At 36.6% G+C, this 15,371-nt stretch overlaps 1 protein-coding gene across 24 annotated transcripts in view; it reads right to left on the bottom strand.

Annotated features, from left to right (window-relative positions):
• The window catches only part of LOC143710812 (adhesion G protein-coupled receptor L3), a 347,776-nt gene that overhangs the window by 55,556 nt on the left and 276,849 nt on the right, over positions 1–15,371 (bottom strand). For 13 of the 24 annotated variants that reach the window (XM_077202032.1, XM_077202015.1, XM_077202025.1 and 10 more), the window contains 4 exons: positions 13,213–13,396; positions 7,627–7,749; positions 4,704–4,909; positions 2,275–2,451 (listed from right to left, as the gene is read on the bottom strand). In XM_077202032.1, the coding sequence (XP_077058147.1) occupies positions 2,275–2,451; positions 4,704–4,909; positions 7,627–7,749; positions 13,213–13,396 (690 nt within the window). The remainder of the gene's footprint in view (positions 1–2,274; positions 2,452–4,703; positions 4,910–7,626; positions 7,750–13,212; positions 13,397–15,371) is intronic. The other 11 variants (XM_077202017.1, XM_077202026.1, XM_077202023.1 and 8 more) reach the window with 1 other exon arrangement.

Raw genomic sequence — 15,371 nt, 5'->3', positions numbered from 1 at the left:
ATTTCTAACCAGCATGCACTGCTTCAAGTCAGACGCCGATTTGTTCTGCACAGCACTGCATGAAGTTGAACACACCTAATAGTTTTATTTATCATGTCCAATATGACTGCTCATGCACAAGTGTGGGTGTGTTTAAGCCAGGAGGGGGTGTGTCCATTTCTGCTGTGGGTGTGTCACTGCCCTAAATGGGTGTGTCTCGAATTGCATCTTTCATGACAGCTTCTTCCTGACGTGACTCACACAATGTAAATGAGTCTGGAGACTTTATTCTAAACAGCAGGACCTGAAGTGGGCCTGCAGTTTTCCCTTCTCACATGCTAATCAAAACGTCTGTCAGCGATCTACTCCTCTCTCGAGAGAGAGTTGTGGCTGATGACGGTGAGCCACAGGGCCACTGAGCGAGGCCATTGTTTCATCCGTCAAAATGAAACGCCCCCCCCAAAAGAAAGCCGAGGTAAAGCCGAACTTCGGCTCTGAATGGAAAATGTAAATGAAGCTTTTAGACTAAATGCACCTGGCTGAGGCTCCGTCCCATGTGACCCCACACATGGCAGACGGAGGAAATAACCCTGCCGCCAAATTGTGTTCTCGACAAAACAGAGAACAACAGACTTCAATGGAAAAACAACTAAATGAAAACAGTCAAATGGTACTAATATGTAATCATTTCGAAAATAATGCATAGCAGCAACTTACGAAAACTCTGAAGGCGTCAAGCTGTATGTCAAACGTATCATGTTGGCCTTTTAAAACATGCTCAAAACGAACAAAAAGCAACAATAACAATCCATTCCTAAAGAAAAACACCAGTGTATGTGTGTGTTTGTTCAGTGTGTATTGAGTCGCTCAGCTGGGAATCGTCGTTGATCATGGATCATATGGAGAGATAAAGACCGCCCACCCGCTGATCTCCCACAATGCACCTCACAGCCTGAAGTCATCAACAAACAATAAAAAGTCTCCACAGAGATCTGCTCCACATCCACCAGCTTCAAACAAACACACCTCACGTCTTTCTTCTGAATTTCATGAGCAAAATCCATTCAGCACCTCTAAACATTCCGGGAAGTTGAATGTCTTCAGACTGCCAGCAAAAATCTGACTTTTTGCATATTCCGATTTTATCCAGATGGGTTTTTGAAAGTCTGGCAAGGAAAAAATCTGGTCTCCAGATGCATCTCAGTCTGAACGCGCTGGCTGTTCAAGTCGGATTTCGAATTGTCTTTTGCGTCACTCTTAGAGAGAAACAGCGACAACGTCAAAATAGGTAATGGAAATGCTTGAAGTATTCATACATACCAGTCTCCTCCGTTTTTCTTGTGCGATGGAGGAGTTCTGCACCCCAGTGCTCTGCACACTTGACAAGCCACTTATTTGGAGAGCGAGATGATGCAACTCCATTTTTCCTGCATCTATTTTGAAAGCCTCATCACATACTTGGGTATGCCTAAGTCATTACCAAAACAACCCATGGAGATATGTAGGATATGTCTGGACACACACATCTTATTTGATCACTTCACTTGCATAGTGCAGATAGTCTGCGTGAAAATATCTGTTTTGAGAAAAAATCTGATTTGCCTGCAGTCTAAAAATAGCTTTAGATCATACAGTTTCGATTTTCTTAGAGAGGATCGCTGTTTCCACTACACAAAAATGACTATTATTTCCCCTCCCCCATCACATATTATAGCAATCATCATGAATTAGGTATCATTCAAAAGCTTTAACACTTATCCTGTGAAAACCGTTTTAAAATTGGACATTGCCTTACCATGGAAACAGTACTTCAAAACCTTTTATAGGGCTCAATTTTTGTTTTATCAAATTCAAATTTGAAACGCAAAAATACATTTTGTATAAAATAGAAAATGTTTAGTACATTTGCTTTACAGAATGAACTTCTATAACTGTTTTACACTTTCACTTCTCCAAAATCCACTCAGCACCTCTAAAAACATCTCGGGATTATTTAGATCATATCATTTACAGTTTCTTAGACTGGATTGCTGGCTTCCTCCTCGCGAAAATGGCAAGAAAAAACACTTGAATAATATATATTTACACATTTTGGGGGTGTTCGTAATAGTGTTATTCATTTGTAAAACCTCATTGTTGTAATGTGTAAAATGTTGCTTTGAAAACATTCTGATGGAATGTGCAACATCATGCAATGTTTTCATGTGTGGACAGATAAATTCTCGCTGGAAGCGTCTTTGCTTAGAACAAGTCTGATGTTCATATATTAGAAAGATGTGTTTAAAGTGCCACTACCTTCACGTCCACATGAGCCATGAGCACAGCAAAGTTGGTCAGGTGTGTGCAGGAGCAGGTGGTGTGTGTTCGGTTAGTTCCCAGCAGCCGGCAGTCCTGCGTGGACCAGAAGCCCATCATACTGCGCTTTGAGTAGCTCCAGAACGAACAGTTGGGGTTGAAATTCTCCTCGGACTGCTGAAGAAGGAAGAACAGCAAACTGCATTAGCAGAACACACAACATGGGCAATAACAAGAGTTACACTCGGGCCAAAATTAACCTTTTCTGCAACAAAGAATTTCATCAACAGAACTATTGCTTTACCGATCATGAAAATGCAGGATGGATGATGATGAAATTGGATTAATCGGATAAACACACACACATCCTTCACTGTCATCCAAAAGTTTTTTAGAGAAATTAATGCAAGGATGCATAAAATTGACCAAAAACATCCGTAAAGGGATTTATAATGTTACAAAAGATTTATATTTCAAATAAATGCTGAGCTTTTAAACTTTCTATTTATCGAAGAATCCTGAAAAAATTATCAAGTTCGCCACCAAAATATGAAGCAGCACAACTGTTTTCAACATTGATAATAATTATTTCTGAAAGATCACGTGACACTGACGACTGAACATAATGAAGCTGAAAATTCAGCTATAGTTGTACTGTATTTTTATCAAACAGATTCAACCTTCTGTTGAATCAATTATGATGACTTCAATTTGACTACGTACATTTTCAAATTACAGAACATACAAATTCAAATTTTACACTGAGATAAGTTTTAGAGGACATCCAGCAGAGGTTTAATGTTTTTAATTTGATCCGGTCAATTAGCACGTCAAATGATTATTGTGTTTTTTGCAATTCGCGAAAAAATTACCAGGTAACTGCATGTTATTTATTTGCAGTTTCTAGTTGCACACACACACACACACACACACACACACACACACACACACACACACACACACACACACACACACACACACACACACACACACACACACACACACACACACACACACACACACACACACACACACCAAGCCAGGAGAACCTTGATTTAACAGCTCACAACCGTTGGTCCACTGATGTGAGTTTGCAGTGGATTGTGAAGAGAACTTATGAAGATAAAACATTAGTTCTGTCATCAAGGGTTTGTTCATTTGTTTTAGAGGTGACGCAAGTCATTATAATTTGAAAAGAGTATGCTGTTTGTTTCCCTTTCTTTTGGAATAAATATCAGATAATGCAGATAATATCATATTAATGAAATTAAAGGACACTTAAGTTTACTTAAAGTGAATACACTTTCATGACTGTTTCTTAACACACTTAACCATATAGTATTTCTCAATCAATGCATTATAAACAATATAACAAGATTTTTTTTTTTATAAAAGAATACCTGTTTTCCCATTCTTTTTTTAGTAAAAATTGTATAGGATCGCTAATGTCCTGAGGTGTGGAACAGTGTAAGCATATTCATTTCTGCACAACAATAAGTAAATCTTTGACGACTGAATAAGTGCAATTCAACTATATTCCAAAAGGTGGCAATGTCTGATACACAATGATGAAGTGACGTTTCACTCATAGTTACCGCAGGCAGAAAACAAAAGACTAGGATGTATCGTATCATCAGCAAAACTTGAAATGGCTCAGCGATTTTCAGTAGAGCAAGTACTGAACGCTATCAAATATTAGTGTCACTGTCACTTGATGGTGAATAAGCTGATCAAAATATTGATTTTGAGGATGTTGATGTTTTGAGAATATGTTTGAGATCACGAATATAAGCCAGATGCTGAATGCACTGGGAAATGAGCTCTGACTAGGACAGTGATGATCGTATGAAACATCTGCTCAAAGTGAACCTGAAAAAATTAATCGATCTTACTGGTGGCTGAAAGCATGATCAAATATGCCAAAATCTATAATAAACAGAGATACAGGCCGCTGGGACATGCAGAGACCCAGACATTTTGATTCTGTGGAAATCTGCCGAGTTCTGCAGATATCGCTCTCCCGTGAACGTCCTCCCACACACACAAACTCGAAACCAAGTTCCCTGGTCTCTCAACCTGTTTAATCAAAGCTGGAGGCAGAGTATCTGTGCACTTAATTTTTTGGGTAGGTTTTAATAAAGTGGTTGGATGAAAAATAATTCAGGCTTACATGCTGGTGGTGTGACTGAGGGACCCGTTTAAAGAGACCATTTATTCATCACCTCTTCATCTGAGTTACCCAACCAATCACACACACACACACACACACACACACACACACACACACACACACACACACACACACACACACACACACACACACACACAGTCCAGCACTCTTGGAATTTCTTGCGAAAAGGGATGTTTCTATTCTGACAACAAATCTCACAGTGAATACAACACAAACCGCGTGTCTTCCAGCCTTGTACCTGAATATGTCGGACTGTGAATATGACGGGGTCGGACAGGTAAACTTTGTTACTGTCTTTGTTGATGGCCGCTGTTATAATGGGAGAGTTGACGATGACAGAGTAGTTGGTGTTTAATGTCTCGCTGCTGAACTTCATGCTGGCGTTTTCTGTGGAAAGGTATGAACCCAGATGCTTATACAGGACAAACGCCATCCGGATCTCACCTGAGAGAGACATACAGAAAGAGAGTGCCTGTTAGTCTTATTACAAATGTATTCATTATTATGTTATTATTATGTTTTGTCAAAATTCACATGAGTCGTTTCAGTGATTCGGTGAATCAGAAGTATTATTTCGCTACACAAAATAAGCTATAAAAAAGTCTCAAATTTGAGGGACTAAAATAAATTGGTCAATTATATATTTATATATATATATATATATATATATATATATATATAGGCCTCGTCACAAACAAGACATGGAAATTAAGTGTATTAATATTTTAGACACAACACTGTGTTTGAAAAAAAAAACAGTTCCAAGCCACATGAAGTGTTTTCATTACTGAATGAATCAGCATTTTGACTGAGTTAATGATTCAACGACCCATTAATAAAGAAAGCTTTGTCTCTGAACAAATCAGCTGTTTTAAATGAATCGATTGAATGAATGAGTCAATGAAGCACTCATTAAGTAACTTGTTTCATATTTAAAAGTATCATTTCATATTTCTATATAATATATATATATATATATATATATATATATATATATATATATATATATATATATATATATATATATATATATTCTTAAAACATGAAACTCATGACATTATGTAATTGTAATTACAGTGTAATTGCAAATCATCTCACCAGAGCTTCATTAAACTGTTCAAAACTTTGGGGTCTGTAAAAACTTTATCATGTTTTTGAAAGGAGTCTTTTATGTTCACCAAGGCAGCATTTATCTGATCAGAAAATGATTCCAGTTTAAAATAATATTCTATTGTATTAATTCTATTGTAATACATTTTAAAATGTATTTTTTTCCTGTGATACAATGCTGAACTTTCAGCATCATTACTCCAGTTTTCAGGGTCACGTGATCCTTCAGAAATCATTCTAATATGCTGATCTGATGCTCAAGAAACGTGTCTTATTATTATGAATGTCTAAAACAGTTGTGCTGCTTCATATTTTAGTGGAAACCGAAATATAATCTTTTTAAACAATGTAAATGTCTTTACTGTCACTTTTGATCAATTCAAAATGATTTCATTTAACTGGTAAAAATGCCCTTGGAAATCAATTTAAGTGGGCAAATATCAGCCCTTAATGGAAAAGTTAATTTCTTTCTCTGGGTGAGAGATTCAAGGGGGGGTCGTTTATGAGATCAGCCTCCTGCTAACGCTTTAAAAAGCCAAAGCGACAGCGCAACAAAGCAAAACTTGTTAAATCTGCTGTTGAACACATCCTGATGGGGCGTACTGGGGTTCTGTTGCACGTTTCTTTAGAGTTCCCTAAAAAAACGTCTTCATTACCACATCATAGAGAGCAAGCAGACACTGTCTCAAGCTGATCGAAATACTGTTTTAGTCGTTATATTAGAGGAAAAGAGCAATGAAGTGAAATAATTTGAGCGTTGATTAGATGGGTTTCAGTAGATCATGTAATGAATACATAACACCCATAATGCTTTGTTCCTTTCGGCAGCCTTTACTGAAAGCCACAAAGGTTTCGAGTGAGCGAGAAAAAAAAGGGAGGAAAAAAAAAATCTAGCCACAGAGTCGATTTGATTCAGTTTTATTGAAATGTTATTAGCGCTTTACTGCCTCCTTTGACAGAGCTACAGTTCTGCTCGTTATTTCCGTGTCTCTCACTTGCTTTTTCATGAAAAGAAATGAAAAAAACACCCCCCGCCGCCTCCCCGCAGAGTCTGGGATCACTGACTCACAAGAACAGACAACAATTTTACCCAATTCCTGTTGATGGGCCGTTCAGTAACAAGCGTTTGGTGATGGGAGGAAAACCTCTGATGAAGGAAACCAGTTTTATGCACTATAAAAGCACTAAATCTAAACTTATTAGCCCCCTATTGTATTTTGGCAAGAAGGATATTGGAAATTCAGAGTTTCAGAGAATGGAAGTGGCACTAGAGTTCGTTTCAATTTTAGAATGATTTAAATACTATTATAGTTTTTGTTAATATTTTTAATTAAATTTTCTTTTCACATTCTCTTTTCATTTTCATTTTAGTTAAAGTTCTGTTGTGTCTTTTTGTCATTTTCAAAATATATGTCTATATAGCTTTTATTAAGTTTTTGTTAACTCACTTTTAGTTATTTTAGTACTTCAACTTAAACTAAACGACAATGAGAATTTTTTTATGGTCACACTTTAGTTTAGGATACAATGAACTTATAACTATGACTTTTGCCTCAATAAACCCATATAATATTTAGCACGGTAGTTTTTTTTTTAAGTTTAGGTATGGGGTAGGATTAAGGGATGTAGAATATGCTCATGCAGAATAAGGCATTATTAAGTGCTTTATTAGTACTAATAAACAGCCATTATCCTAGTAATATCATAGTTAATAGTGAGAATTGGACCCCTAAACTAAAGTGTTACATTTTGACTTAGCCACTAGCTAAAATAAAATAAGTTTGAGGTTTTTTAACTTTATTTTTTTTTCTTCAGTTAATTCTCATGTGTTGTTTTTTTCTAAATGGTTTTATTTTATTTTTTTTATTTTTTTTAGTACTTTAACTTCAAATAAATACAAATGAGAAATGTTGCCTTAGAAATTAGTGTGTTTTTTTTTAAATATTTTATTTTAGTTAATCGTCAGTATTTGTTTTATGGTTTTAGTTTTAGTTAAATATAATAACCCTGTTAGCGTTGCATATGACCACCCCATAATGTTGTGAGCGTACCGTTTCTGCCATGTTGTTTGAGAGTGTTGGCTGACAGGTGGATGGCGTTCCCTTGGCCTCCTGTCTGTGGAAACTTCAGATCGGGCAGATTTCCATCTGTGCTCATCCTCGCCACCTCCAGCTCTGAACAAAAACACACACATGACAGAAAGTGAATGAGGACTGGGGAAAGAAACATCAACGTGTTTAATATACTTGGTCCATCCCACTTGTGTGCTATTTTCAAAGTCTTTTGATGTCATACTCTCGCTTTGTGTGATGAATGACACCAAAAGTCGAAATTTAAATCACTGATAATCTTGACATCCGCTCAAAATCTCTATTGGGAGTTTATAAGAACTGTAGCAATTTCAAATACATTCATTAAATGTAGTCATTAAAAAAAATTAAAAAAATATACATATATATATATATATATATATATATATATATATATATATATATATATATATATATATGTTTGTGTGTGCTTTTATCTGAATTAACATGAGAACACCCAAATTATTTTAAAATATGCCAAATTTATTATGCCATTATTTGTTTTGGGTGATTAAAACTATTTAAAACAAATGCATCGCTCTATATATAAATGTGTTTATATGATGTTCTTTTTTAATTATATGATTGTCTTGCTGCCAGCCAATTGCTGCACTGCAATTTCGAGTATCAATATACCCGCCTTTTCCAAAAAAACACAAGAACGCACTGCAATCTAAGGCTATGGTCACACTGCAAGCCTTGGTACTCAATTTCTATTTATTGATCAGATCCGATTTTTTGTACAGCTGTTCACATATTGTTGTTTTAAATGTGGCCAATATCAGATTTCAGTGTGAACATAAAAAAACAAAATGAGGATGTGAAAAAAGAGCAGAGTTTTAAATTGTTATGATGTTTTGCTTGTATATAGAGTTGTCACTGTAATACTTATGAGTTCTGACACATTACTGTCTTTCCACTGACTAACTTTCACAACTGTCTTGATAATTTCGAGTATTTAAAATCTTTGAAGTGACTTCTATGAGTGCAAAATTGGGACAAATGTTGATCTAGAGTGATATAAAAGTCGCACAAATTCTGTTTGACTGTTCAGACTGAGGTCGCATTGCAAAACTGTATTAGATTTAGTACCACATATGGAAGCGGCCCAAATTGGAATCAAAAAGATCGGTTTGTGGTGTTCACACTGTCATGACAAAAACAGATCTAAGTCACATGTGAGCAAAAAAACAAACAAAAGAAAATTTGGATTCGGCAACTAAGACAACTAAATCCAGATATTTTAATCAAATCTGTAAATGCCTTTAAGAAACCAATTTAACTAGACATGAATGATCACTGTTATCACCTTGCTTACAATTGTGACCCTGCACCACAGAACCAGTCACACGTCGCACGGGTACATTTGTAGCAATAGCCAATAATACAATTCCGATGGGTCAAAATGATCGATTTTTCTTTTATGCCAAAAATCATTAGGATATTAAGTAAAGATCATGTTCCATAAAGATATTTTGTAAATTTCCTGCCGTAAACATATATAAAAAAATATTTTTGAATGGATGCAACAAAAACGCGACCATAATTGGACAACTTTAAAGGCGATTTTCTCAATGTTTCGATTTTTTTGCACCCTCAGATTCCAGATTTTTAAATAGTTGTATCTCGGCCAAATATTGTCCTATCCTAACAAACCATGCATCGATGGAAAGCTTATTTATTCAGCCTATACTTTTACTTTTATACAGCAGTAGTTGACAATGAATGCAGTGTTATAAATTGAGTTCTTACACATTTTAAAACGCAAAGCACATGACATCAAGCTTGCGTAGAAGCATCTGCATCACAAACTTGCGTAGAGTCAAAACTTATAAAAAAAAGTTCAAATGGAGAACTCATGCTGTGCTGTTTGCACAAATTAAAGCATCATGTGCTGTTTGAGATTCCAACTCTGATTCGACACAGCTCTCTAATTAAAGTATGAATACACTGACTCGCTGCATCACCACCAGGCCTGATTTTTGCAGCTGCCTTTTTGGGCATTCGTAAACATCCTTTCACAGAACCTGAAAAGAAGTCAGCCGCAAAATCCCAGAGCATTTACACAAACACTTATCGCACCAAAATTAACATTAAAAATCCCAACGGAGACGTGGATTCGGTGGCGGGGTGGCGCTTACCACCGCTTCAGGTATTTGCTGCCAACAGGACAAAAGAGAGTGATAAAGAGCTGTGGGCAGAAAGAGATGACTATTGCAGGCCGGAAACACTTGTTCATTCCTCCACCATCACTGTGAAAAGCTTAAGCCAGCAAACAGCGGGCTGAGACGCTGTTGTGCCTCAAGAGAAATCAAAAGCCGGTTTAAATAACATTAATCACACAAAATCTGCTCGCCAGATTATGAGCATGAGGACAGACACTCCAACAAACAAACAAACACACTCTCCATCAAAAAGGAAAATCTAAATAGAATGGTGCACTGTTTTTTAAAGCGCATTATATTAAACCGAAAGAGGAGGATAACAACCACTTCAGGGTAAGTTGGCAAAAGATGAGCATCCATTCTCACACACAAACAGGCTTTTATTTCCCTGAACAACTGTGTCATCAACACTAACATCAGATGGCAACGCCGCTAATCTTCTCCTGATTCTCCACATGGCACAACGCTGGCGCTCTGTGTCGCCTTAAAGGGATAGTTCGCTCGGAAATGAAAATGCTGTCATCGTTCTCACTATCATGTTATTTGTGAGATGCATTAGTTTACAAATCATGCACTATGGTAAAGTGTTTTGAGGTCATAACAGAGTATTGAACAAGGAACAACACAAAAAATAAACCTTTATTTATCGATATCTTCACATTTAGGCTAATCATAATTTGTGTGAAAAGTGATGCAAGTTATTTTACTCACACTTGTGTTCTTTGCAACTGCAGGCAATTGTATATATAGGTAGGTTTTTTGAAGTTAATTAGAGGGTTGGAAACATAACACCTTTAGACACATTGTGCCAGTTTTAATGTCAAACATTATTGGTTTTTGCACATTTTGGATGAATAAATCTTGAATTTCAGTATATTCCTCACACAACATACTACTGAATGTCTTCAGAAAGCTTGGAAAAGAGTGCAAAACTTGTATGGACGACACATTGGGAAAATATACGACTGCTTTTTGGAGCTTGACTGCACACTTGTGTAAAGATCAAAATAAAAAAAAGATTACTGGAATACGTTTTACAAGAGAATACTATTTCAGTCTTTCTACTTTCAAATTCAATTTGTTACTTGTAGGGGTGTAACGATACCCTCATGTCATGATTCGATACAAATGACAATACTGAACAGAGTATTGAATACGATAGTATTGCGATACTCCAAGACATATGATAAAAGGTTAACAAAAAATGCACTGTTGATTAAAATGCAAAATTTGGTATTACATTGGGGGTTGAAAAGAATAGCCTTTGACTTGGTGCTGATAACCCAATGCATAGCACAATAGTGACACCAGAATAAAAACATTCATGATTCTGAAGCTGGAAATACAGAATTATTTTTGACGAATATGCTTGCCCTCTGTCACTGACTAGATATATTTAAAATAATGTAGGCCACTTTTTACACAAATATTCCCCGATTGCATTATTATACATTATATTCAACATTATAGTAGTTTAATGTAGTACTGACACCAAAACTGAAAACTTCTCACACAGTATTTTTATTTTGGGTGAACTATCCACGATACATATTGTCACTATCAACAATACATATTGTTGCATTTTAGTATTGTGATATATTGTGACATTATATATTGTTACAGCCCTAGTTAGTTGCTGTTTCTTTGTAATTACTTGTGAAAATAGCATTTTCTGAGTGAAAACTGATTCTACACCAATTTTGTTTTTTCAATGTATGGAAAACAGTATCTCCTTGTGTGTTCCACCAAATAAAGTGACATGTGAGTGAGTAAAAGACTGAATTTTCAATTTCGGGGCATCAATTCCTTTAACTAAGGCTGCTATTCAGCCCTGCAGAGCCAGTGACGGACTCAGCGGCCCCATGGGCCAAACAAACCTTATAACGCTGCAAACTAACCCTATCAAACAGGGCCTGAAGGTCTGCTAAAGGTGTCAGCCCACAGATTAATCTCCGTGCAGCACGAAGGATATAAAATAACCCTCGTAAAAAGTTTGTCGGAAGAGACTCTCTCGCCCCACAGAGCCAAGCTCCAGATCCCTTAATATCAGGATAAATCACATGCCAGACACGATAAATTCTGTTTTATTAATTCCCAAAATGCGACCATTTCCACAGAGAGGCGGCAGACCTTAATTCTGGAGTTTCCATGGCAGCCAGATTGTCTTAAATCCCCATCTTTAGGAACGGGAGATACATCCGCTTTTATCCCGGAGGAATATACACACGCACACAACAACATGATCTGGGGAATGCTGACATTCACATTGTGATATTCGCAAACAGATGCAAGCGGCACAGGAAAACGTGGGCGTCCTCAAAACGTCTCGTCCGCTTCCTCCCCGGGCTGAGAAACGCATCATAAACGACACTAAATTATCGCTCGTGGCATATGCTCACTCAACCTTTCATTTAAAAATGCCTAATTATGCCTCCCAGTAAAGAAAATTAAATGATTTACAAACGTAAAGTAGTCAAATCCATCTGTTAATGGTGTATTTAGAGAGTGGTATGAGATTATCTCTTAGGAAAACAGGTTTATCGGTGTATCAGGGCTGACGGGGTCCATGGACACAGCTGATAGCTGGGCTGTGATGATTTCTGGTACTGGCAACCTCGATCACAATCAAAAACAGATGATCTGACATGTTCCATGGATAAGGGCCGCTTTGGTGTCATGTTGCTTTTTTTTTAACACCCTTTAAGAGACCATTTCAAAGCTCAACCATTTAAACCTGTTTCAAGGTTGACAATAATGATAAAATGATTAAGCAATATTTTTTTCAGTAGTTTATGAGACGTATAAATGACAAAATCATCAATGAAATGTATTTCGTTATAATGTATGAGAAACATAAATGACAAAATGATCAAGCACATTTATTTCTGTAATTTATGAGATATAAATGACAAAATTATCAAGCAAATACTTATCTTTCTGTGATTTGAGAAATGACGAAATGATCAAGCAAATATGGTTTTCTTCTGTAATTTATGGGAAATATAGATGTAAAAGAGCGCTTATAATCTTTAGTTTGACCTACTGATGTTGACAATTAACATGTTCTGAAGGTTAAAATAAAAACAAAACCAGTTTCAGATCTTTCTTCGTACCCTTCTCTTGCAAAGCGCCACTTACAGACCACAATTCTTGCGCTCCAACAGAATAATAAAAGAGATAAGTCATTTGTATGTATGATTATGGTATTCTAGAGATAGTGAATCCTGTCTTACATTCCTGTAGCTCAAACAGCAAAGCATGACATTAGCAATGGCAAGGTCATATGTTGGATTCCCAGTGAATGCATGAACCGATAAAATGCAAACCCTGAATGCACTATAAGTAGAATCATCTGCCAAATGCATAAATGTAAATGACTTACGGATGTTTTCTGTGTTTTCCTGCACAACGTCAGTTTTGAGCAGGTTGTCTGCGAGCACAAAAGCGCCCTGCTCTACAGTGTCCAGGAGCATGGTGGCGGCGCGGAGCTGTTCGCCGGTCGAGAGCCCCATCCACGCCGCCCGCGCCTGCGGTTGCAGAAGGTTGTTCACCGTTTCCACCATTGCCTGCAGTGGCAAAACAACATTAGCATTCAGATGCAGCTAGCACATTGTTAAACCTGTCAACATCCTAAAAACTACTGACAAAATTAACATTTAGAAAGGTCTTTTGCTGGCTAATCAGCATTATTCGGCTAGCCAATTCAATATGAGGTCTGTCAGGACCAGTGTTGGGAGTAACGCATTACAAGTATCATGAGTTATGAGTTATGTGATCAGATTAGTTAGGGAAGTAATACATTACTTTTAAATTTACAATAAAATATCTGAGTTACTTTTTTAAATAAGTAACACAAGTTACTTTGTTTTCACATGAATTGACTGAATGCTCCCCTGTCCACATGTTGAGCAAAATCAGGAGTAAGTCCAGAGGTGGTGTGTGTGGTGTGTGAACATGATGGATATTGTAGTTTTAAACTAAATGTGAGCATGCATTTACTCATCTCACATGCACAAAAACAGATTCAATATTCCTCAAAATGAAAAGAAAACAGTAAAATGCGAACTCAGAATATTACACAAACCTACAACAAATAAATGTTAAATTGCACAAATATACTTTATGCATTTAATCTCACTTTATAATGTCTTTGCTGCTGACCTTCGATGGTCCAATTCTACCAAACTAATAAGCTAAATGACTTTAGATAAACATTCCCATTTCTGTTTTATTTTTTTATTTATTTTATGTTTGCTTTGCTTTGTTTTAATTGCTGAGGTAAGAGTGTTGTACTTTTTTCTCTTGCGTCCAATTCTTCTTCAATCCAGAATGGCAGCACAGCTAAAAAGCTTTGTTTGAGCTGCGCCCTCTACTGTACAGGAGTGAATGTGCATTTCCATCAGTCTGAGGCTTATGAATTACACTTTTGGTGTGAAAGTGAGGATGCAGACAGTCACAAGATTACAGTGCGTTACTTCTCAGACATTCCAAGACCCAAAATGTTCAGAATGTTAAAACAAGAGCTGACCTATGCCGACAGATGCCGACAAGGGGAACATAGGCCTACTGCTCCAACAAAACCCAACAAAGTGCCTGTTGCCGTCTGTCGGTGCAGTATGCACTGGACTTTAAATATGCACTCGATTAACAGAAAAAAATTAAGTGTAGAGTGTTGGACTTTTCATGTACTGTCACAGCTTTAATTACATCAGAGGGGGAGGGGCTATCAGGCTTCAATGTTGAATGACAAAATAACCTTACAACACACAGTGCATAGTATAAGTGCACAGTGTATAGGACGGTGTACGCTTATTTCACGCAGCCGCCATTTTGAAATCGAAAGTGAGGCTCCAGTGGAAAGAACCCCGGAAGTAAAGATAAACAACAATGCCTTGGACTACCAACCTGAAGCTACTGCCGCGATTTACACTATTGGATGTTAATATCCAATATAGGATGTGTATATAGTTCATTCCTGCTTCTTTTTTTACTTTCTGAATTATATATAAAAAAATATTTTATTTATAAATTAATTTCATTGTATATAGTATTAAGTATGAAAGACATGTATGTACAGTTTTAGAATAACTCATTTCTACATTAAACACAAAAATGCACCATTGCATTTGCGATCTCCTGTGATTAAAAGGCGACACTTTCGGTTTTCTTCCCACCGGAGCCTCGCTTTCGATTTCAAAATAACCGCTGCGTGAAATAAGCGTATTGGGACACAACTAATATAATTTGATTGGTTCGGTCATTGAGATAAATGAAAATGTTAACAGATAACTTTCTCCAGGTATTATGTCATAGATTTCCTTGGTTTTTGGAAAACCATTTGGTATTGCTTACAATGGGTTTCATTCACTAATAATTGCATGGATTATAAGAACTTCTCATGAAAAATGTCCGCCTAATACACAACACATGCATACACTCATTCATTTGTTCTTAACCTTGTTGTAATGTTAATGAATTTGGAGCATTCGAAACGAGCAACCACATGGCCAAGGTTAATAATTTGCATAAATATGCCCAAAC

The sequence above is a fragment of the Siphateles boraxobius genome, unplaced genomic scaffold (assembly GCF_051911475.1).
Source record: "Siphateles boraxobius isolate OS27281-9 unplaced genomic scaffold, OSU_SipBor_1 48, whole genome shotgun sequence".
Classification (NCBI taxonomy): domain Eukaryota; kingdom Metazoa; phylum Chordata; class Actinopteri; order Cypriniformes; family Leuciscidae; genus Siphateles; species Siphateles boraxobius.
This window is presented reverse-complemented; position numbering and strand designations above follow the sequence as displayed.